Raw genomic sequence first — 20288 nt, 5'->3', positions numbered from 1 at the left:
GGGCGGGACGGCCTGGAGCGTCGGCCGTTGGCGAGCGCTCTATTCTAGCCCCCTCCCTTCTGTCGCCTCACTCCTGCGCTATAGTCTCCACCCCCCCGGCGGGTTCTGATTAGCCACTTCCAACGCGTCTTCGGATCGCGATTGGTCCGCCGTGTCCCTGAGCGCGTTTCCTCCCCCTTGAAGCGACTACGGCGGCTCCAAGGAGGGGGAGGGGGGAGGAGGGACGGCCGGTCCCGTCAGTCAGGCAGCGGGAGCCGCCGAGAGCGGATGGCGGCGGCGGTAGCGGCCCCACTCGCCGCCGGGGGTGAGGAGGCGGCGGCCACGACCTCCGTTCCGGGGTCTCCGGGTCTGCCCGGGAGCCGCAGTGCAGAGCGGGCCCTAGAGGAGGCCGTGGCCACCGGGACCCTGAACCTGTCCAACCGACGCTTGAAGTACTTCCCCCGGGGCGCGGCCCGCAGCTACGACCTGTCAGACATCACCCAGGCTGGTGAGTGCACTCGGCCTAGTCCCGGGCTGGGACCCTCATTTGCATAGCCCCGCCCCTAGCTTGTTTCTCACCGGTCTCGGGAGTCTGGCCCGCCCCTTCACCTGACCGTCGAGGTTCTTGACCCTGACTATTTGCATAAGCCTGCTAACTCCCCCTCCCCACTTTGAGAACTCCTGGACAATGAACCCATTTCTCCTTTGCACCGAACGTCCGGCGCCCTGACCGAGTGATGTGAGAGTTCCCCGTCTTCTGCTCCTCTTTATTTGCCTTTCTGCGCACCTGTAGAATGGTCCCGCCCCTCACCTGGTTGGCTCATTTGCATGACCTCTTCAACCTCAGTTCTGATCGTTCCTTAAAGCAGCCCCCAAGAGCCCCTCTAATGACTCCTTTCTCTTTCTCCACTTCGTCTCCAACTCTTTCCCGGTTCCACCTAGATCCGAGCAGCCGTAGGCCCCCCTCTTCCTTAGGATTCGCCCCTAACAATCTGGTGCTTCTGTTTACTGTGCTTACCGTCCCGCCCCCTGGCCCTCTCCACTCTTCACCCAGCAAGCCTATGGGAAAGAAGCAAATCTTACACCTCCCCTAACTCTTTTCTCCGCGAGCTCTTCCACCTATTATCCCTGACCCCCTTATCTGAGACTCCCCCTCCTTCTTGCGTGTGTGAGGTCACAATGGAGCCTGTGACCTCATAGGGACCTTAGAATTCCCATTTCAGTGTCTGCTTTCCCTAGGAGGGGAGGGACTTGAGGCAGTTGCTGAAAGGAAGGAAATCTTATCTCCTGGCATGGAGTTCTGGGAAGCTAGAGACTGTCCCACTGTCCTTCCACTCCTCCACCCCGCAGATCGCTCCTAATCATGTCCCTCCTCACTGGTGTCTCTTGATGGTGGGGTGTGGGGGACTCTACCATGACAGGTGAGTCAGACTTCAGCTGCTCAGGAGGCAACAACCTATGACCCTGGGCTGGCAGCTGGGGGGTGGAGATTGGGAGTGGGCCAGAGGACCGCATTCCCGAAGCCCCACCCCAGCCTAGCCCAGGGGTGGGACTTGGGGCTGGCTGAGTGTCCTCCTGAAAACACTGCTCAGGGACTGAATGCATTTCTCCTCTAGCAGGTGCCTGTTCACCTGCAAACGCCCAAGTGGACACAGACACTCTCTTTCCTCCACTGTTCTGGGGAGAACCAGTTTAAACCTCTCCACTTTTCTTGAGTTGCTGGGGAAACTTACTTGCCCACCATGCAGCAAGTGAGTTCAGGGAATGGGTGAGCCCCAGGAGCCATTCCTCTCCCTCTCCATCTCCCCCAGCCGCCTAACCCCCAAGCTCCAGATTGACCTCAGCAGCTGTGTGACACTCGCCGTCTGTTCCCTTTCCCCTCCCCCTTGCTTGTTTTTTGACAAAGACCAAATGTTATTCTTTACTTCCTTAGGGCTCTGTCTCTGTGAGTGGACTCCTGGGGAAAACTACCAAGAACTCCCTGGCCCCTCCCAGCTCCTACCCCCTCCCCGCCTCCTCCCCCAGCATTCCGGCTCAGGGTGCAGGCAGTTAGTTCTCCTGAGTGAGCTTGTGTGACGAAGTGGGAAAAACCCCTCTCCCTGTCCTGCTCTCCACGCAGAAATCCTAAGTCCTTTCTGGGCCCAGGTTGTAGGTCAGGTGGAATCTGTCTTGTCCAAAATGTTCTCTGACCCTGCTCCCCAAGCAGAAGGCTTATAGTTTGGAGTGGAAAGGGGAAGTAACAGTTGGGGTTGCCCATACCCTGCCCTCCATACCTCCTTGCCCTCCAACCCAGACTAAACACTTCAACACTCCGCCAGATTATCCTGAGCCCTCTGCTGCTTTCCCAACTCTTTCTGCCCCACTGTTTTCTCTGCATATTTCCTGTGGCACATGTCTCCAATATCCCTCGGACTCTGTTCCTTGGGGCCCCTGAAAGTAGGGTGAACCCTGAGATGGCGGGGAGGGGCCGCCCTCACAAAGGAGAAGTGCAGCTCATTCTCTCACAGACCACATCCTGTGCCTCCTGTGCCCTGCCTCCTCCAGCCTGGGCTCCCTTCCACCCCGAGCTTTTGCCCCTTTTTCCCCTGTCACCGCTCAGCCGGCTTGTCCTCTCCACCCCCTTCATCCATGGCACCCGCGCTTGCACACACATGCATTTGGGGATGCAGGGAGAGCAGGCAGGTGGAAGGTGAGCGGAGGAGGCCTGCATCTGGCCCTCACGCTCTCCAGAACTTGGGTCTTCTCCCTTGACAGGTCTTCTCTCTGTGCTCCGGGACTGTGAGCAGAGAGGGAGAAAGAAGGACCCCTGCTGCCTCAGGCTGTCACCACCCCGGTAAACATAGGGCCCACCAGAGAGAGAACCCGACAGCTTGTTTCTACTCCATTTCCTGTCGTGAGGCTCGTTTCCTTGGGGGATATACCCCAGCTTCCCTCCCAATGGCTTTCGCTCACCCCTTCCTGGGGAGGGCTGTCTAAAAAGCTCACCCAAGTTCTGTTGCCAGAGACATCCCACAGCAGGCCTTAGGCCCCTCCCAGTACAGGCGAGGAGAGGAAGCAGAAATCCAGTCTTGCTTGCAGGGCTCTCAGCAATTACCGTCCCCAGACTGGCGGAAACCCCATGCCTGACTCCTTTCATTGGAGTAGCAAGTGACCCCTTGAGAATAAGGGGTGGTAAGAGGTTTTATCCTCTCTTCCTCCCTCTCTGCCCCTCACCCACACCAAGATCCTGCAAAAGAGCCGAGTGCCTGAAGTCTGGGTCAGTAAGAGAGGAAGTAGAGTGGGGCTGGTGGGAAGGAGGCCAGTCCTGAGCACAGTGTATCCTGATGGGAGGGACCCGAGGACTCTAGCTCCCACCTCCAGGTTGATCAGCTTGCCCTCCCTTCCTGGTCCCTGGGAGTCTGTTACTTCACAGACTCTTGGACCTGGCTTGCTGATCCCAGGGGCTGATGAAGCGCCGTTTTCCAGTATGTCAGGAGCCTTATTTAATCTCTAGAGCCAGACTCTAATGGCCCTTGGTTTCTCCCCTGTGTTGAAAAGAGGTTGAGGTTGGGGGAAAGGCCCCTGAGGAGGGATGAGATTTCTCAGTGGTCTCCTCCAGAGGTTGACAATATTCTTATCTCGAGCCTCCCACTCTGTTACCTTGCTATTTTCTCTGGAGCACCAGCCCTTCTCCATAGAACAACAGGAATCACAAGAGTTCTAGAAGCCAGTTACCCTTTCCAGGATAGCCCTTCGTTTGTGTACTTGAAGGCGGTGTTCATGTTTTGCTCTCCCAAGTCTGGGATTCTCCAGCCCAGTGACCCTGTGGCCTTTGCCTTTCCTTTGCTGCTCTGGTAATGTGCTTGCAACATGCTCAAGTTTTGCAGAAAGCTTTGTTGTCTCCAGGGAGCCCGGGTTTATAGGTCTGATTCTTCAGGTCCGAAGGGGAGGCAGACTTCTGGGCAGCTGGCTCTGGGAGAGTTCACGGTCCTTTTGTCCAGGACTGGGTCTTTCTACAGCTCTCCTCTGATACTTGCTTCCCCTAGACCTCTCCCGGAACCGGTTCCCCGAGGTGCCAGAGGCAGCATGCCAGCTGGTGTCCCTGGAGGGCCTGAGCCTCTATCACAATTGCCTGAGATGCCTGAACCCAGCCTTGGGGAATCTCACGGCCCTTACCTACCTCAACCTCAGGTAGGAAGGCGTGGCTGGGGAGGGGGTGCAGGGTGGGGAGCTTATTCTTCTCAGCCCCAAGTCCCAGTGCACAGTACCCCGAGTCCCCCTCCTGGTGACCCTGAAAAGAGGGCAACCCTGGGATGCCATGCCTGGGGAGTGAGCCCACTGCCTTTCTCCCCTCCACAGCCGAAACCAGCTGTCATCGCTGCCACCCTACATCTGCCAGCTGCCCCTCCGGGTGCTCATTGTCAGCAACAACAAACTGGGAGCCCTGCCTCCCGACATCAGCGCCTTGGGAAGCCTGCGGCAGCTTGTGAGCATAGGGAGCAGGGCAAGGAGAGGGGCTATCAAGCCAGGCACCTTTGGGGGAAGCTGGGGAGAGGTGGGGACCACCTGGAGGTGGCCAGAGACAGGAGGCAGTTTCTGATGCTCTTGTTTGTTTGTTTGTTTTTTTCTTTTTAATGTTTATTTATTTATTATGAGAGAGAGAGAGAGTCGGGCAGAGGGAGAGCGGGAGAGAATTGCAAGCAGTCAGCGCTGTCAGCGCAAAGCCTGACGTGGGGCTCGATCTCATGAACTGTGCGATCATGACCTGAGCCGAAATCAAGAGTCAGCCACTTAGCTGACTGAACCAGCAGGTGCCCCTGATGCTCCTGGTCTTAGGGCTCCTGCCCTGCTTCTTTCCTCATTGCAGGATGTGAGCGGCAATGAGTTGCAGTCCCTTCCCACAGAGCTGTGTAGCCTCCCTTCCCTGCGGGACCTCAGTGTTCGGAGAAACCAGCTCAGCACCCTCCCTGATGGTAAGGAGAATGAGGAGCTGGAGGGCGGGGGGGGGGGGGGGCGTGCGGAGAGAAAGAGTGTGTGTGTGTTGTTTACATTGGAGAAGTCGCAGACAAAGACTCTTCACAGAACATCGATGCCTTAGTTGCCTAGGGTTTTGCAGTGTGTAAAACAAATGAAAGAGAGAGTGAGCAGGGAGGGGCAGAGAGAAAGGGAGGGAAGGAGAATCCCAAGCAGGCTCCGCACTGCCAGCGTGGAGCCCGATGTGGGGCTTGAACTCACGAACCGTGAGATCATGACCTGAACCGAAATCAGGAGTCAGACACTTAACCATCTGAGCCCTCCAAGTACCCCCTAACTTACTTGTTTTTAACCAGCAACCCTCTGAGGCTGGCAGGCATGGGTTATTAGCTCTATTTCACAAATGTGGAACAAGGCACAGAAGGGAGAGTGAGTGAGTATGTTGGTACCCTGTAGAATCCCAGGATTGGAAGGGGCCTTCAGCATCACCCGGTGTCCTCATTCACCCAGTGGGAGCTCTCAAGTCAGATGATGCCCTGTACCTCCTCCCCGGAGATTGAGTCAGTGGAGCCACGTGCCAGAGCCCAAGCAGCCCCATTTTAACGAGCTAGCTGTGATCCACCCCAACATTTGATAGCCTTTGTTCCAAAGCAAGCACCCCTGCCCTTAGCCAGCCAGCATTGTCGTGTGTTTCCTGTGTTTTAGGTGGGCGTCAGGTAGATGTGTGTGATGTCACTCAGATCTGGGGCCAACTGTTAAACTGTATTGGCTTCATGGGGAGAGAAGTGGAAGAAAGTGCTAGAACAGGACTCTTAAAGAGCTGCAGGAGCTGGAGGGAAGGCACGTGGCTCTGCTCAGGGAGTTTGAGGAAGACTTTGCCCCAGAGGCATGGCAGGAGCCGACCTGTGAAGGAAAGTTCTCCTTCCTTCTGCATCCCAGGCAAAGCATCCTGGGGCAAAGCATGTGGGTGGAAGGGAGCACAGTCTGGCAGGATGTGGTGAGAAAGGCAAGCCATGGCCAGGCGAGAAGGACCCGAGCCTTGCTCATCTTGTTCTTAAAGAACAAGGGAGGGAGTCAGCTGGTCACCCATTTTCTCTGAGCTCCCCTTACTCCTACACTGGCTCTCTTTCCTTCTGAGTCAGTAGCAGTGTAAACAAGCATTTGATCAGGATGCTCTCTGGGCCATAAAAAAGACCCTAGCAAAATGCTCTGGGGACACAGAGGAAGGAGCAGGGAATTCTAACCTAAGTATCTGGAAAGATTTTGTGGAGCAGGCAACACTTGAGCTGAACCTTGAAAGATGGACACAAAAATGACATTGTCCCAGCTGAGCAAACAGCAGGTGGAAAGGTGCAGAAGCCGAGGGGCTGGAGGATTGTTTGATGTGGTGTAAGGGTGGGCAGTGAGATGGGAAATGTGGGCTGAGCCAGATCATGAACACCTTGACCGTGCTGGGCCAGGGAGTGGTGATTTTTATTCTGTGTCTCTGGCTACCACTAATCCAACTGTGCGTGTTTGAGAAATAGAAAAAGGCACCCTTTCCTGTGGGTGGGCACAGCCTTGTCTGGGACCGGAAGGGCTTAGCTAGTGAAGTTCAGGTGGGATTGCAGTCCCTTCCTGCCTGGGTCCTTTGTGCAGGGCACAGGCCACTCACCCCTAGCAGCCTTGGCTGCAAGTCATGGAAGATTTTTGAGCTGTGCAACGTCACAGTTTGGTTTGGGTCTGTGATGGTCACTTGGGGATGGAGCAACGGTTGAAGTGTGCAGTGGGCAGGGTGGGGAAAAGGAGAGAAGCACATAAGATGGATAGGAGCTAAGGGAGGGGGGCCTGGAGGGGGCCATATTTGAGCAGGAAGGGAACCAGGTAGGTTGTTCCTGGGGAGTGCTCTCAGCCAGTCAGGGCATCCTGTGGTGGACCCCAGGGTGGCCAGCTGGCCAGAGCAGAGGGCAGAGGAGGTGAGCACAAGACCCTCCCCCCCCTTGGGCAGGCTCCTGACTCTTCCCTCACCCACGCCCAGAGCTGGGGGATCTTCCTCTTGTCCGCCTGGATTTCTCCTGTAACCGTGTCTCCCGCATCCCGGTCTCCTTCTGCCGCCTCAGGCACCTGCAGGTCATTCTGCTGGACAGCAACCCCCTGCAAAGCCCACCTGCTCAGGTGAGGGGTGGGTTTGGGGTAGACCATGGAGACAGAGCTGAGAGTGGGTAGGCGTTGGGAGGTGGATCCCTTTAGCAGCCAATCGGGATCTGGGGGAGCCCCCTTCCCTTCCCCTAACCCCTACCTTGTGCCCCCTTATACCTAGATCTGCTTGAAGGGGAAGCTTCACATCTTTAAGTACTTGTCAACAGAGGCTGGGCGGCGTGGGGGGTCGGCATTGGGGGACCTGGCCCCTTCCCGCCCCCCGAGTTTCAGTCCCTGGTAAGTTCTAAGTGGGAAGAAAGGACGCTCCTGGATACTTGCTGCCCCTTCCTGGCCGCATGGACTCCACGGGTGTTGGTGGGAAGATGAGTGGGGTCACTGCCTGATATCGGACTGACTAGCTCTCCCTGGCTGGCACTAGCCCTGCTGAGGACTTATTTCCGGGACGTCGGTACGATGGTGGGCTAGACTCAGGCTTCCACAGTGTTGACAGCGGCAGCAAGAGGTGGTCTGGAAATGAGGTAAGAGCCTCTTTTCTGAGGGACGTTGGGGGTCTGAGCCCCCGGGGAGAACCTCCTGAGCCAGGACCCTTTGCTTGGTGCCTCTGAATATCAGAGTGACAGTTGGTGGCTGGAGTGGTCTTCTTCCCTTGTCCAAGTTTCCAAGGAAGGGCTGGCTTAGCAGCAGACCCCAAGGGCCTGAACCCCATGAACCCCCAGCATTGCTGAGCAGCTGACTCCCATTTTTGCATTTCTGCATTTAAAGTCAACAGATGAATTTTCGGAGTTGTCCTTCCGAATTTCAGAGCTGGCCCGGGAGCCTCGAGGGCCCAGGGAGCGGAGGGAGGATGGCTCTGGTGAGTGATGGGGTCGGGATAAGGGGACTGGGGTAATGGACAGGTCCCCGAAGGCTCCCCCCTGCTTGCTGACGTGCCCTGGCCTTTCCAGCTGACGGAGACCCTGAGCAGATTGACTTCATTGACAGCCACGTGCCTGGGGAGGACGAGGAGCGAGGTGCTGCTGAGGTGAGGGTCCGGCCCCTGTCCCTGTGCTCGGCCCCTGTCCCTGTGCTCGGTAGTGTGCTGTGCCCTGTGGGACAGGAGAGCGGAGGGAGGGAGCCGGTACAGTCTTGGGGGAACAGATCCTCCTTCACCCCCTCTGCTGCTTTTTCTTCAGGAGCCCCGGCCACCAGAATTAAGCCCTGTGGCAGGGGACAGAGAGAAGGCACCAAACAGCAGGTACCCCAGAGCCACCTGAGCCGGCATCTCCTCCCTTTACCCCGTCACCCTACACTTTCCCTCCTCTCCTGACCCTGCTCTGCCTCACTGGTCCTGCCTCTACCCCTCAGGCGGGAGGAGCCTGCTGGTGAGGAGCGGCGACGCCCGGACACTTTGCAGTTATGGCAGGAGCGGGAGCGGCGGCAGCAGCAGCAGCAGCAGCAGCACAGCGGAGCGTGGGGAGCCCCCCGGAAGGACAGGTGTGGGCAGAGGGCAGGGGCGGGGTGGGGCTAGGGGGCTGTGGAAATGAGCCCTCGTGAGCTACTCTGTCCCTCGGGATTTGCAGGTCCGCTGCCTGCACTGCCGACCCCACATCTCCTTTGCTTTCCAGTTTTGTGAAGCTGGGGGTCAGGGCTGCTGGCGGAGGTCCTGCGGCCTCATCCACTCAGGCCTCCTACAAGTATGTGTCCTCCCCGACTCCACCTCCCTGAGCCATCTCCCTGCACACCCTCCCTGGACCCTCTCTAATTTGCTGTGTGTCTGTCCTCAGCGGCATGCCCAAGTCCAGTGCCACCCAACTGGGAGCTTCAGGGGGGCAGGGAGCCCCCCCGGCCCCTGCCCCCACCCCTGCCTCCCAGGAGCCCCTTCCTGCAGCTGGACCAGGTTGGACAGGGACTATGGGAAGAGGATGGGGGACTGTATAGGTGAGGGGGTGGCTGGGGCCTGGTGGTCTGAGGGAAGCATGGGACTCCAGGGGGTATCTTTCTCACCTGCCCCCTGGCTCTGGCCCCCAGCGACAGTGCCTGCTCCCCGGCCGCTCGGCTCCATTCAGAGACCAAACAGCTTCCTCTTCCGTTCTTCCTCTCAGAGTGGCTCAGGTGGGTTTCCCCCTGTCGCCATTGCTAAGCCAGCACTAACCCCTGGGCTGCGGTCACCCCTTCTGGCCTGGGAGTTCTCCAGTCTATTGTCCCTTTGTGTTGAAAATCCCCACAAGTACAAAGGCAGGAGATGTGGGTGCCAGACACGGTGACCCAGCCAGAAAGTCGGCAGTGGGTGGTAGAGACAGCCCACATTCCTCCTTTTTCTCCAGGCCCTTCCTCACCAGACTCTGCCGTGAGGCCTCGGCGACCCCCTCAGCTTCTGGACGAGAAGGAGCTGATGGCACAGCTGCGCCAGGTGAGAGAGGTGGGATCTGTGGGGGCGGGGAGGGGCTACTTCACACCCTGTGGGTGCCTTCAGGAGGATGGAAGGGGTGGGCCGGAGTCCCCTCTGACCCTGACTGCTCCCCTGTCGTCCTCCTGCCCCCTAGGTAATGGAGTCCCGGCTGCAGCGGCCCCTGCCTGAGGACCTGGCGGAGGCTCTGGCCAATGGGGTCATCCTCTGTCAGCTGGCCAACCAGCTGCGGCCCCGCTCCGTGCCCTTCATCCATGTGCCCTCGCCTGCTGTGGTCAGTGGGGTCCCAGGGTGGGAAGTAGTGGATGGGGCAGAGGACTGCCAGGGCCTCTCTTACTCTCTTCTTTTTCCTCTCTCGCCCTCCTGCAGCCAAAACTTAGTGCTCTCAAGTCTCGGAAAAATGTGGAGAGTTTCTTAGAAGCCTGCCGAAAAATGGGGGTGCCTGAGGTATGGGGGCGGTGTTCTCAGGAACCCAGGGCCAGTCCCTACTATAGAGTGGCGATGTCCTGGGCTCAGCTGAGCACTCCGTGTGGATGGCAGGGTTCCATCCAAAGGGGTGTCTGCTCCCCAGAAGAAAGCACGTCCACAAGTCCCAGTCCTGCACGCCTCCCTACCCTGCATGCTTCCGTGCCCTGCACTCTGCATGTTGGTGTGGCTCAGGCCTTGGCACGTGAGGGCAGGGGGTGGGGAGGGATTGTCTTGCTGCTGCTGCTGACGTCTGCTCTTTGTCCTTGTCCATCTGTCCTACTCTCCCTTCCCAGGCTGACCTCTGCTCGCCCTCGGATCTCCTCCAGGGCACCGCCCAGGGGCTGTGGACCACCCTGGAGGCTGTGAAGCGGGTGGGGGGCAGGGCCCCCCCACCCCTCTGGCCCCCCTCTGGTCTGGGCGGCTTCATCTTCTTCTACGTGGTCCTCATGCTGCTGCTCTATGTCGTCTACACTCGGCTCCTGGGTTCCTAGGACCTGAAGTCACCCTTTCCCCTGCCCCCTCCACCTATTTCTATTTATAAGACTCCTGTGCAACCCCCATCCCTACCAGTGGTGCCTTCAGCCCCTACCAAAGACACTAGTGAACCCTCTCCCCTCACACACACTGACCTCAGAGGCCCCACTCTGGTGCCCCCAGACCCTGGGCCCCCAGCCTCTGGCCACCCTCCTGTAGCCCCTTCCCGTGCCCCTCACCTCTCCATGCTGATGGTGCCTTCATTCCCTCCAGGCCCTGCCCTTCCCTCTGCTCCCTCAGAGGGTAGATCTCAACCTTCTTCCTTGTGCCGTCCCCCTCCACCCCGGTCCCCCCACTGTTATGGGGAGCTAAATTATCTATATTTTGTAGAGAGAACTCTATATTTGTAGGAGTTGCAGGGGCCCAGGCTGGGTCCCTGTCTCTGTGTATAAATTGTACAGACCATGGCCACCTCTGTGTGTGTGTTTGCGTCTGCTCTTGCTGTGGCCAGGCCCAGTCCTGGCTGTGCCCCTTGGGCTCTGTGTGCCAGCCTGCCTACTCCAGCATTTCCCTCTGGAAATGACAGGTCTCTCCTCCCCTGAGCCTTGGCCCCCTGTGTCATCTCCCTTCTGTTACCTGCTGGCAACTTCCTTGCATCTCATTTGTCCCAAGCCATGTCCAGGGTTTCCCTGAACTTTGCTGCCTCCACCTGGGCCATCCCGTCAGCCCTGTTTGCCCAGGCTTCTTTGGGGTTTCACCCACCCTGCTCCCAGGAAGGGCAGGGAAGCCGAGAGAACAGGGTGACATAGGGAACTTAACCCGGGCCCCTCCCCCCAGGAGTCCCTGTGCCAGCCCCATCACATCCTGGAAGAGGAGGGGGCCCCAGGAAGGGGCCTCCCTTACATCGCTGCTGTCGTCCACGCACTGCTGGAAAGGCCATAGGGTTGAGGAAGGGGCGCAGAGCCCCGACCTGGCCTGCAACCCAGGAACAGAGAAGACAGCCGTGCCTGGCTTCTGATTTCTAGCAAGGACTCTGGTGAGGGCGGCCTTGGGCCTGGCCCTGTTCCTTGGGCGCCCCTCGGCCCTCCCGAGGGTTTGGAAGCAGGCCCGGTCCAGCAAGGTGCCTGGCCGCCTCTGGGTGTGGCCAAGGGTCTTGTGTCAAGTGCAATAAAGAAGTCGGGCCCTCTAGGCTGCCCCTCAGGTTTTGTGTGTGTGTGTGTGTGTGTGTGTGTGTGTGTGTGTGTGTGTGTCCGTCCGTCCGTCTGTGAACGAAAGCAGTGCTTCGCGGGGAAAGGGTCGCCTCCGCGTTGATGTTGGGGTTCTGCAGTTCCCCGCACCGGGCGCCACCCCTCCATAGCCAACGGCTGCCAAGCGCGGGCCCAGCCACCCCCGCCGCCAGGGGGCGTCCGTGGGATCCCGGCGGGAGCGCGCGCCACGTGGTCCGGAAACGTGCTGGGCGTCGGCGTGGCCGCGAGGCCCCGCGAGCTGGGCGGGGTGCTGCGGGAGGTTTGGGCCGTGAGGGGGCCGCGTGGGGCTGCGAGGGGCGAGGTGGGAGGCACGGACGGTGCGGACACGGGGCACGGAGCGGCTGTCCTGCGCTGCCCTCCCCCGCCAGAGGCGTCATGTTGCCTGGGCCGCCTCGGCGGTGGGACGCGGGCAAAGAGCAGGCGCTCGAGGAACATGGCTCCTCGGCTGGCAGTGACCCCGGGGAGACCTCGACCTTTGGAGAGGAAGCCCTGGAGGAGCCAGGAACTCCCCCGCAGGACAGGTGAGGGGCTGGGCGGGAGGGAAGTCCGACAGGGGGCCCACAGTGTGCGGAGATCTCCGTTGCCGACCCTGAAGAATGGCTGTGCCCAGACTCCATGCGCCAGGCACCTTCGGCCCTGCCCAGGAAGTACCGGGGGAGGCTGTGACCGGTGCACCTCAGTACCTCCCGCTCCCAGCCCGCAGCCCCGGTCCCGAAGGCCCTCCTGGACCCAGAGAGAGCTGCTGCTGTCCCGGCCTCCCCCAGGCCTGGCTGCGGATCATTCCCCGGGAACGCCAGGTAGGTTCAGGCCTTGCGGCCTTTACCCCACAGGACCCTTCCACCGACTCCCGAGCCTGTTTTAATCTCTGTTCCCCCCCCCCCCCCCCCCCCCCCGCCCCAGTAGCCCTTTCCCCTCAGATGGCCTGGGAGGTGGCCCCCTCAAGGATGACCGTGTTAGCACCATGGGATCCCAACTACAAGGCTAAAGCGGGACCCCGGCTGGTGTGGGTGAGTTGGGAGTGCCTGTGGCTCTGTCCTGGGGGTGGGGCAGGGGTGCCTTCGGAGGGAGCCCAAGCTCCAGTGTTCTGTCAAGCTCCCTTCACAGGGGCCCAGCTGTGCACCTGGCACCTCCTTCTCAGGCCGGACCTTGTGTCATCCCTCATTGTGGCCACTGTATGAGGCAGCCTCAGGCCGGGACCTCAGGTCCCTGGCCCCTGCAACAGGACATCAGAATGGAGAGCATGAGCCCAGGGATGCAGGTACTTTGCTTGGGCCCAGGGACTCTGGAGTGGCCCTGCACGAGCTCCTCAGGGAACCAGTGCAGCCCTTGCCGATGTGGGAACCCCAGCCTGCTGCCCTCCCAGCTTCTCCTCTCCAGGGTTCCCAGTGATGTGCTGTGAAGATGTCTTTGTTTCAGACCCTCTGCTGCCATGTGGGCAGCGTATTCCCCTGCATCTGTCTGAGGCCTCTCAACAGGTGAGTGCACTTCCTGCCCTGGCCTCGCCTATTTTTCATGCAGGGCTTGGGAGGAGACACTCCACCCTCCTGTCTCCTAGGTGATGGGCTCTCTGAAGCTGCTGCTCCCACCTCCTATCATGTCTCCCTGGGTCCTCCGCACCCCATCCCCTGGCTGCCCTACTGCCTGGCTCAGTGGGCCTGAGCTCATCGCCCTGACTGGCCTCCTGCAGATGAGCCAGGGGCCTCCTAGACCTGTGGCTTTGGAGGCTCCCATGCCCCCTGCTGGCCCCCCAGACCCTGTATCTGATCACCCAGACCCCAGTGGTGGCCCCAGCTGTTCTCACTGCACTGACCCATCTGCCCCTCAAACCCCAGACACACATTGAACATACCCCTTCTGGGTGCAGAATGGGTCCCCTACTCCCCTAGACAGCTTCTGTTGACAATAAAAGTGTTGGTTTGCAAACAGGCTCTTTGTAGTGAGTAGCAGAGTGGGGCATGGAGACAGGGATGGGGTCTCTTCCTCTACACAACTTAGGCTGCCCTCCCCTCAAATTCTTGTTACTCATTGGTCACCCCTACAGTAGCTCAGGGGAATCCACGGACCTAAGACCTTTCCAGGCTGACCAAGGAGGGCACCTTTAATAGGGCAGGGTGTGTGTGGGATCCACAGTACAGTCCCCCAGACAGTATTTGGAAGCAAGAAGTCTTATCAGCTCTGCCAGGCTCCATAGAAGGGAGGATTGTGTGAACACATGGCTGGTGCTGAGAGAGGGAAATCAGGGAGTAAGGGGGTGGCACAGCACTTTTGGGAAGCAGTAGAGGGAAGGTACCTGGTGCTTTCAGCCCTCTTGCTTTGGGGTCCTAGGAGTTCAGCCCTGGGGCTGGGGATTAGTTCTTTGGCTGGGAGGAGACACAAGGCAGGTAGGGAGGAACAGGTCCACGTGAGAGAAGTCAGCCAGCCTGGGAATCTGGAGTGATGCTTCAGGAACTCTGCCAGGAGAGAAAGGATCAGGGCTTTGCTGGGGGTTTGTGGGCAGGAAGAGGGGAGGGTGGCTCTAGAATTTTCTCCGTTAAAAGAATCCAGCTTCTTGGGGAACCTTTTCCTGAAGATTCCCCAGGCACCACATCTGGACGGAGCAGAGTGGGCAGTAGGCCTAAGGGCAGCTCAGAGCTCTGCAAGTCACAGGTCCTGGGCGGGTGGGGGGGGGGGCAGGCGGTGCCTAAGAGCCCCTCCAGGTTTGGAAGGGTGAGGGGAGGAATTGAGGGGAGCTGGCAGGAAGGCATTTGTCCTGTTTTCTCTCTCCTCCTCCCCATCCATCCGTCAGCTAGACTGGAGGGGGCTGCCTATGTCTCCTCACCCGAACCTCCCTGAGGTTCTGGAAGTCGATGCGGGCATAGCTGTGTGGGTGGTGAATGCTGGACCCCGGGGTGTCGCCTTGAGCCTCCAATGGAGGGACCAGGTCCAGGTCTACATAGTTGAGGCGGTTTTTGGCCGGGTCTTGTATGGCAGTGCTCATTCCTAAGTGGTGTGGGGCCACGTACCTGATGCACACATACTCTCCTGCTAGCTCTGAAGGTGGTTGCAAGCAGGGATGAGCCCCTGTCGGTCCCCAACATTCTCCGACGGCGGGAGGGGGGCCTTGGAAAGAAGGTCCCGGCCTCCTGGGCCTGGGCGTATAGGAACCGGGCAGGGAGCTCAAGGAAAAGGACCCTGGCAGAAAGTGGCTCATGGGCACGTATTCACTGCCCCCGCACCCCTGGAGCTGCTCGTGGGGAGGGGCATGGGCAAACACTGCAAGGCCCGGGGGTGCCATCACCATGTAACCACCTGCTTGGCCACCCCCCATGGCCTCGTAGTTGCTCCCAGCTCCCATGGCTGCGTAGCCCCCGCCCGGCTCCAATTCCCCAGGGTGCGAAGCTGCAGTCGCCAGCGCCGCCAGGGTCTCAGGGGTTGCTTTCTCCTTCCTCTCACCCACGCTCCCGCGATGGCTCAGGCTGCTTGATTGGGCTGCCGAGGCCAGGGTCGCATAAGGTTGGGAGACAGAGGGTCTGTAAGAGCTCGTCGGGGGATCCCTTGGCAGTGGCTCAGTCCTGCCACCGGCATCATCATCCCCGAGTCGCTTCATGGCGGCCAGTACGGTCTCGTGAATGCTTTGGGCCACCACGGCATCCGGCGCCTGTAGCCACAGCTCCCCGGGGCCCGTGGGCGCCGAGCGGCCGAGTTCCAGGAAGAAGAGGGAGTCTGCGTGGCCGCAGCGGCGCACGCTGAGCAGCGACAGGCGCAGGGCCGGCGGCGGCGAAGCCTGGGTGTCCCGAGAGCCTCTGCCCTTGGGCTTCCGCAGCAAGCTCAGCACCCCCGAACCCAGGCACAGGCGATAGCGGCCGCTGCCCAGGCCTCGTGTCCTCCCCAGTCCCTTGGGCCGCAGCGTCACGGGCCAGACGTCCTGAAATGGAGCAAGGATCCAGGCCCTGGGGTCCTCGTGAAAGCTGGGACCTGGAGAGATAGTGGGCTGATCACAAAGGGCTCCTGGGTCCGGAGGTTGGAGTCACTGTGCCCCAAGAATTAAAGAGGTGTTAACGCTTCATGTTTGAACTTCATATCCGAGACTTGCTGGGACAACCTAGGATAAACAAAACCCGCGATCACCCAACCCCCGGTTCCCAGCCCCCCGCCGCGTCTCCACCTGCCAAGGGGTCGGGCCTCACCCGCGGCCGCGCGCACCTCAAGCAGGGCGCTGTACCACGCCTGCTGCTCCGCCTCGCAGGCCGCCGCCACGCCCAGGCTGCGGTCACGCGTGTACAGGAGGATCAGGTGGCGCTGGCGCGCGTCCACGCGCGTGCTGATGGTGCAGGCGCCCGCCAGGCTCACGATGAGCTTGGGCGGCGCTCGGCCGGCGCGGAACTTCTTCTCGCTCTCGTAGCACTCTAGGCTCGGCGGATCCGCGCGCAGCACGAAGAAGCGGCGGCGCTGGGACTTCTGCTTCCGAAGGTGGCCGCAGAGCCGCACGTCAGCGGGACAGGCCCTGGGCCGCGGCAGTACCAGGGGCACGTCGCCCAGCTCGGCCTCTGGGGCCGCCGTGGGACCACCGCCTCCCCGCTTCATCACGGGCCAAAGGCAATATAGTGGCCGGAGTAAGGGCTGAGATTCAGTAGGGTGGAGGTGGCGGTCCTCAGGGAGTAGGGCAGCGTCCAGACAGGTTGCCACCTGTCTTTATGCCCAGCGTCTCACCCCTTCCGACTTGAAGTTTGGGGCTTGGGATCTGCGGTGGACCCCTCGCAGCGCGCAGCGTGTACCCCAGTGGTTGCCCGGTGGCCTGCGACACACGGGGCTCCAGCGGCCTCTGAGGCCTGACCCAGGCCAGCCGGCCGGCTCCCCGCGCCTTGGGTCGCCTCCTGTCCCCTCCCTCCCTTTGCCGACCGCTCATGAGTCCCCACCCCCACGAGGTTAACCCTCATGCGACCGGAGCGCTGGACACCAGGCCGTGGGAATGAAGTCTGGGAGAGGTGGCCTCCACCCCACCCCAACCACCCTTGGGCTGGGGTTGCAGGGGCGGGGAGTGTGTGGGCGTCTCTACAAATCCGAGCTGACTGCCAAGGAAGCGACGACCGAAGTGAGGCAAATGTGAGTGGAACTGTGTCGGAGGCAAAGGCGCAGGAGTCTGCAGTCCTGGAGATTAGGGGACCGCCCTTACTGCAGCACTGCCTTTTGCTCCTGCCACTGGCTACTGGGGCTCTAGGCGTCCAAAACCTGTGTCCTCCATTCCCACCCAGGAATGGTTCTGTACCCTTCCTTCCCAAGCCAGCCTAGGAGCCAGGGCCAGCAATCATTGGGCTGTGCTGATTTCAGAAGAGCTGGAGTTCAGTTTCTCTCTGGGTTTAGGGTGATAGGAGGGGTCTTCAGAGAAGACTTTTGGATTGGTCTCTGTGCACAGACCATTCCACCAGAATTCCAGTCAAGGGGACACTGAAGGAGAACCCGGGGAAGAAGACACCCTCTCTCTGGGGCACTGCCCTCCCGCTGCCCTCAGCCCCTTCTCACCACCACTGTCCCAAAATGCTACCATGGGCCAGCTGAAGGCTTTGATCAGAGGTGCAGACTCTCTGGTGGGGGAACCCCATCCTAAGAGATTTGAGATGGAGTTGGGGTTCAGACATTTTACATCCCACTTCTGACCCTTTCAAGGATCATGACTCCTGCTGGGTGATGGTGACCACACACTCTAGAAGACACACCACCAGGAGATGACCCATGGGTGGGAGCCTTTGAGGACTTTGTGCTATCATTCTCATGGCAAGTAAGATAGCTAACGGTGGGGGTAGGGTGGGGGGAGCCAAGGGTCGAGGAGGGGATGTGGGCAACTGAGTCTTAACCCTATTAAAGATGACATATGGGGGGGGGGTAGATGGCATATGGGGAGGAGGGCTATTAGGTAGGGAAGAAGATATAGCAAGAACACTGAAGCAAGGGAAGCCTGTTCATTTTCTCAGACTAGTCCATAGGCCATGACAGCCTGAGCTGGGAGGGCAGGTCTTCCCACCCATGCTTCTCCACTCCCCAGATTCTTCTGGAATGCTGGAGAAGCCAATGGTGCACTGTGTGGAAGCTAGGATCCTCAAATATCTTTTCACCATCATGTTGAGGGTGAAATGCAGGGAGCCAACCGTCATCATGAGGATGGGCATCTGGCTAGAGGCAGGTGGTGCCCAGGTCCCCCCTGAGCCTCTGGCTCAGCCATAACCCCCCCCCCCCCCCCCCCCCGCCACCAAGTGCAGGAGAGGTGCAGAGAGCATGTGAGCACTGGGGCCAGTGGCAGCCACTACTTTTGGTGGGTATTGGCCAGGGAGAGGCAGGTATGTGATGGCTCCATAAGTGGCCCCCCAAACAGAATTGTGCTCAAAGCCATTGTCTCCAGTGTGGCCTTGACACATGTACCAGGTGCAAAGTAGCAAGGACACAAAAGAGATCTGCAGGTCCCTCCCCCTCCCAGTGCTGCTTTGAGGAACAGGGCACCCATAGGGCCTACGGACTTGCTGTGCTCCTGGCCTGGAGCCTTACTCTCCAGGCTTGATTTCAAGCTATCCACAGAGGGCCTCTTCATCCCTACTCCTTCCACTCCGCATCAACCAGGCCACCGTGAAGCACCCCAGTCCTTGTGAACTCACAGCTGCTGTCACAGAGACCAGCTCCAGACCACCTTGTGTCACTGAACCCCTAAGTGCTGGGTACAGATAGAGCAGAAAGCAGCAGGGATTTGAGTACCTGGGTTCTGGGCAACAGTGATGGTGTGGGGTGGTAATCAGTGCCAGGCGATTTAGCCTGCTGGCTACCAGGAAAAGCCTGGAGCCAAACAACTGGCCTCATCAGTTGCCTTAGCAACAACATTGCCCTTGGCCCTCCCCAGACAAGATCTTGTTAGCCTGTTGCCCTGGTAACTCCACTTGCTCCCCAGGGACAGGAAGTGGCAGAACCTCAACCCCTCTGGGTGAGAACACCTCTCCCAACCTGAGGGGTCTACCTGTGCATCCCTCTGCTGGGTGCAGGGTAGCGGCAGGATGGGATCTCCACATTCTAAATCCCTGTGGAAGAATCTTGTTACCAGCGAGAGGAGCCTACAAGGAGAATGGGGTCCTAAGGCTGGGCTGTTCCAATCAGCCCCTTTCTCCCCCATCTGGAGTTCTTCCCTCTCTGTGGAGGAGGGATGCAGGGACACCACCATCTCCTGCCTTCAGCCTTCCCTCACCATGGCTCCAGTCTGGAAGGAATGGAGTTTTCACAGCCATTCTGGGGACTGGCTCCTGCTTCCTCACCCACAGGGGCGTGTGACCTGCTGAAGGCTGGGACCAAGCCAGAGGACTGTTGTCTGCAGAGTGTGATCACAGCACTGGCCAGAGGGACATGAGGACTTGGTCAGAAGCCCGGTGAGAGCCTGGGTGAGCTCCATGGTGTGCCTGCAATGGGGTTCAGATTTGTAACCCCCCAGGCAGGGCCGTGTAAGTGCGTCCTGGGGGGGGTGAGGTAGGAGGAACACAGCCCAGTCATTTAGACATTTTCTGTTAGGCCAGGGATTTTTCCATTCTTTGCTGCTCGCCTGGACACAGGAGGCCCCACGGAGGCAGCACTGTGGCTGCTCTGCGCCAAGAGAGGCAGCTGCGGTCCTAGTCTTGGCCTGTGCCCAGGGAACTCGAGTGTTCTGTCCTGGGGTTGAAGGCTGACCCAGTGTAACTTCTCTGATTGGTCACCCTGCCGTGGCCAGTGAGCTGGCTGGAGTCCATGTTGGACAGAGTGCCCGGGATGTGGGGAGGGGGACTGCAGGGAGGTCCTGGGGCCCAGGCACCAGGCAGTAAGGAGACCCTTGAGAAACTATAGGAGTGTGACTGAAACAGCACAGGCCCTTTCAATGTCACCTCCAAACCTCAGTGCTTTTGGTTAGAAAAGGGGGTTGGGGGTGGCTGGGGAAAAATAAGAAAAGGCTCCTCCTCCTACCATGCAACAGACCAGCTTCCTCCCTTCCTGGTTCTAAGCAGAGAAAATGGGAAACAAGGACAGGGACAGAGGGGTAATCAAGGGGGACAGAGAAAAACACTGGGAGAAGGGGACAGAACATGAAAAACCCAGGGAAAAGGGATGGTGGTCCACACTGGGAGAGCCACCAGGCAATGGAAGGAGAGAAGGGGCTGGGAGAGTGGGAACACAGACCCAAGACAGGATGGGTTCTGAGCCTTGCAAAGGTGGGGAGGCCATGCCTGGCTGGGTGAATAGCAGCAGCTGGAAATATTTCCAGAAAAGTCCTCAAAGTAAATAAAGTGATAACACAGTCTCCATCTCTCCTTGCTGTTCTGCTGTTAAAGGACATTGGGTAGAAAGATCCAGTGAATCCCAAGAATGAACAGCTGCAGGGCCAGAGTCCCTGTGCAATGTGGAAAAGGGAGGAACCTCTCTTGACAGCAAGGCTGAGTGCTGGGCCTCTCCTCTGCCACATGAGGTGTTTAACCCACGCTGGCTACCTTGTCACCACACAAACAGCAGAGACACCATGGCTGTTGACATAACATCCTCAGGTGAAAACAGTCTGGAGAGGGGCTGAGGATGCACTGACCTGGGAGTAGTCCACTGGTCTACCGGGTCTACTCGGATGAGACTGTCTCCATGCTGGCACTTCCTCCTCTGTCCACTGGCACCCC

At 59.4% G+C, this 20288-nt stretch overlaps 3 protein-coding genes across 13 annotated transcripts; 2 read left to right on the top strand and 1 right to left on the bottom strand.

Annotated features, from left to right (window-relative positions):
• Window positions 1-125: 125 nt before the first annotated feature.
• Window positions 126-11587, top strand: LRCH4 (leucine rich repeats and calponin homology domain containing 4). Of its 4 annotated transcripts, none has more exons than XM_043559697.1 (18): window positions 126-487; window positions 4005-4149; window positions 4318-4444; window positions 4826-4931; window positions 6950-7086; window positions 7232-7347; window positions 7490-7589; window positions 7834-7924; window positions 8016-8092; window positions 8244-8305; window positions 8416-8544; window positions 8676-8744; window positions 8835-8947; window positions 9079-9162; window positions 9375-9460; window positions 9594-9731; window positions 9827-9904; window positions 11237-11587. In XM_043559697.1, exons 1-18 carry the CDS (start codon window positions 268-270, stop codon window positions 11339-11341), a joined length of 1983 nt encoding a protein of 660 aa, XP_043415632.1. In that variant the 5' UTR covers window positions 126-267; the 3' UTR covers window positions 11342-11587. The 4 variants fall into 4 exon arrangements, with proteins under 4 accessions (XP_043415632.1, XP_043415630.1, XP_043415629.1 ...); XM_043559695.1 differs by having other exon boundaries at window positions 8631-8744; XM_043559694.1 differs by lacking the exon at window positions 11237-11587 and adding an exon at window positions 10219-10866.
• A 112-nt stretch (window positions 11588-11699) lies between these two features.
• On the top strand, window positions 11700-13569 carry SAP25 (Sin3A associated protein 25). 7 transcript variants are annotated; one of them, XM_043559716.1, is made up of 6 exons: window positions 11700-12167; window positions 12343-12443; window positions 12550-12653; window positions 12751-12904; window positions 13024-13121; window positions 13202-13569. In XM_043559716.1, the coding sequence occupies exons 1-6, from the start codon at window positions 11710-11712 to the stop codon at window positions 13487-13489; spliced, it is 1203 nt and encodes a 400-aa protein (XP_043415651.1). In that variant the 5' UTR covers window positions 11700-11709; the 3' UTR covers window positions 13490-13569. The 7 variants fall into 7 exon arrangements, with proteins under 7 accessions (XP_043415651.1, XP_043415648.1, XP_043415646.1 ...); XM_043559713.1 differs by having other exon boundaries at window positions 12739-12904; XM_043559711.1 differs by having other exon boundaries at window positions 12727-12904.
• Window positions 13570-13721: 152 nt separating this feature from the next.
• Window positions 13722-20259, bottom strand: LOC122471292 (insulin receptor substrate 2-like). 2 transcript variants are annotated; one of them, XM_043559704.1, is made up of 3 exons: window positions 15813-20257; window positions 14465-15600; window positions 13722-14096 (listed from the first exon to the last, which is right to left on the bottom strand). In XM_043559704.1, the coding sequence occupies exons 1-3, from the start codon at window positions 16207-16209 to the stop codon at window positions 14088-14090; spliced, it is 1542 nt and encodes a 513-aa protein (XP_043415639.1). In that variant the 5' UTR covers window positions 16210-20257; the 3' UTR covers window positions 13722-14087. The 2 variants fall into 2 exon arrangements, with proteins under 2 accessions (XP_043415639.1, XP_043415638.1); XM_043559703.1 differs by having other exon boundaries at window positions 13722-15600; window positions 15813-20259.
• Between the last annotated feature and the right edge of the window lie 29 nt (window positions 20260-20288).

This window comes from Prionailurus bengalensis, chromosome E3, assembly GCF_016509475.1.
Source record: "Prionailurus bengalensis isolate Pbe53 chromosome E3, Fcat_Pben_1.1_paternal_pri, whole genome shotgun sequence".
In the NCBI taxonomy this organism is placed as follows: domain Eukaryota; kingdom Metazoa; phylum Chordata; class Mammalia; order Carnivora; family Felidae; genus Prionailurus; species Prionailurus bengalensis.
This window is presented reverse-complemented; position numbering and strand designations above follow the sequence as displayed.

Bases quoted from the DNA above. Each gene is read 5' to 3' on its own strand.
- SAP25 (XM_043559710.1), top strand. From the start codon at position 11,710: ATGTTGGGGTTCTGCAGTTCCCCGCACCGGGCGCCACCCCTCCATAGC. The intron at 12,168-12,342 runs GTGAGGGGCTGG...TCCCGCTCCCAG, and splicing joins GGAACTCCCCCGCAGGACAG to CCCGCAGCCCCGGTCCCGAA. The intron at 12,444-12,546 runs GTAGGTTCAGGC...CCCCCGCCCCAG, and splicing joins TCATTCCCCGGGAACGCCAG to TAGCCCTTTCCCCTCAGATG.
- LOC122471292 (XM_043559703.1), bottom strand. From the start codon at position 16,209: ATGAAGCGGGGAGGCGGTGGTCCCACGGCGGCCCCAGAGGCCGAGCTG. The intron at 15,601-15,812 runs GTGAGGCCCGAC...CTATCTCTCCAG, and splicing joins TGAGGTGCGCGCGGCCGCGG to GTCCCAGCTTTCACGAGGAC.
- LRCH4 (XM_043559693.1), top strand. From the start codon at position 268: ATGGCGGCGGCGGTAGCGGCCCCACTCGCCGCCGGGGGTGAGGAGGCG. The intron at 4,150-4,317 runs GTAGGAAGGCGT...TCCCCTCCACAG, and splicing joins CTTACCTACCTCAACCTCAG to CCGAAACCAGCTGTCATCGC. The intron at 7,348-7,489 runs GTAAGTTCTAAG...GGCTGGCACTAG, and splicing joins CCCCCGAGTTTCAGTCCCTG to CCCTGCTGAGGACTTATTTC.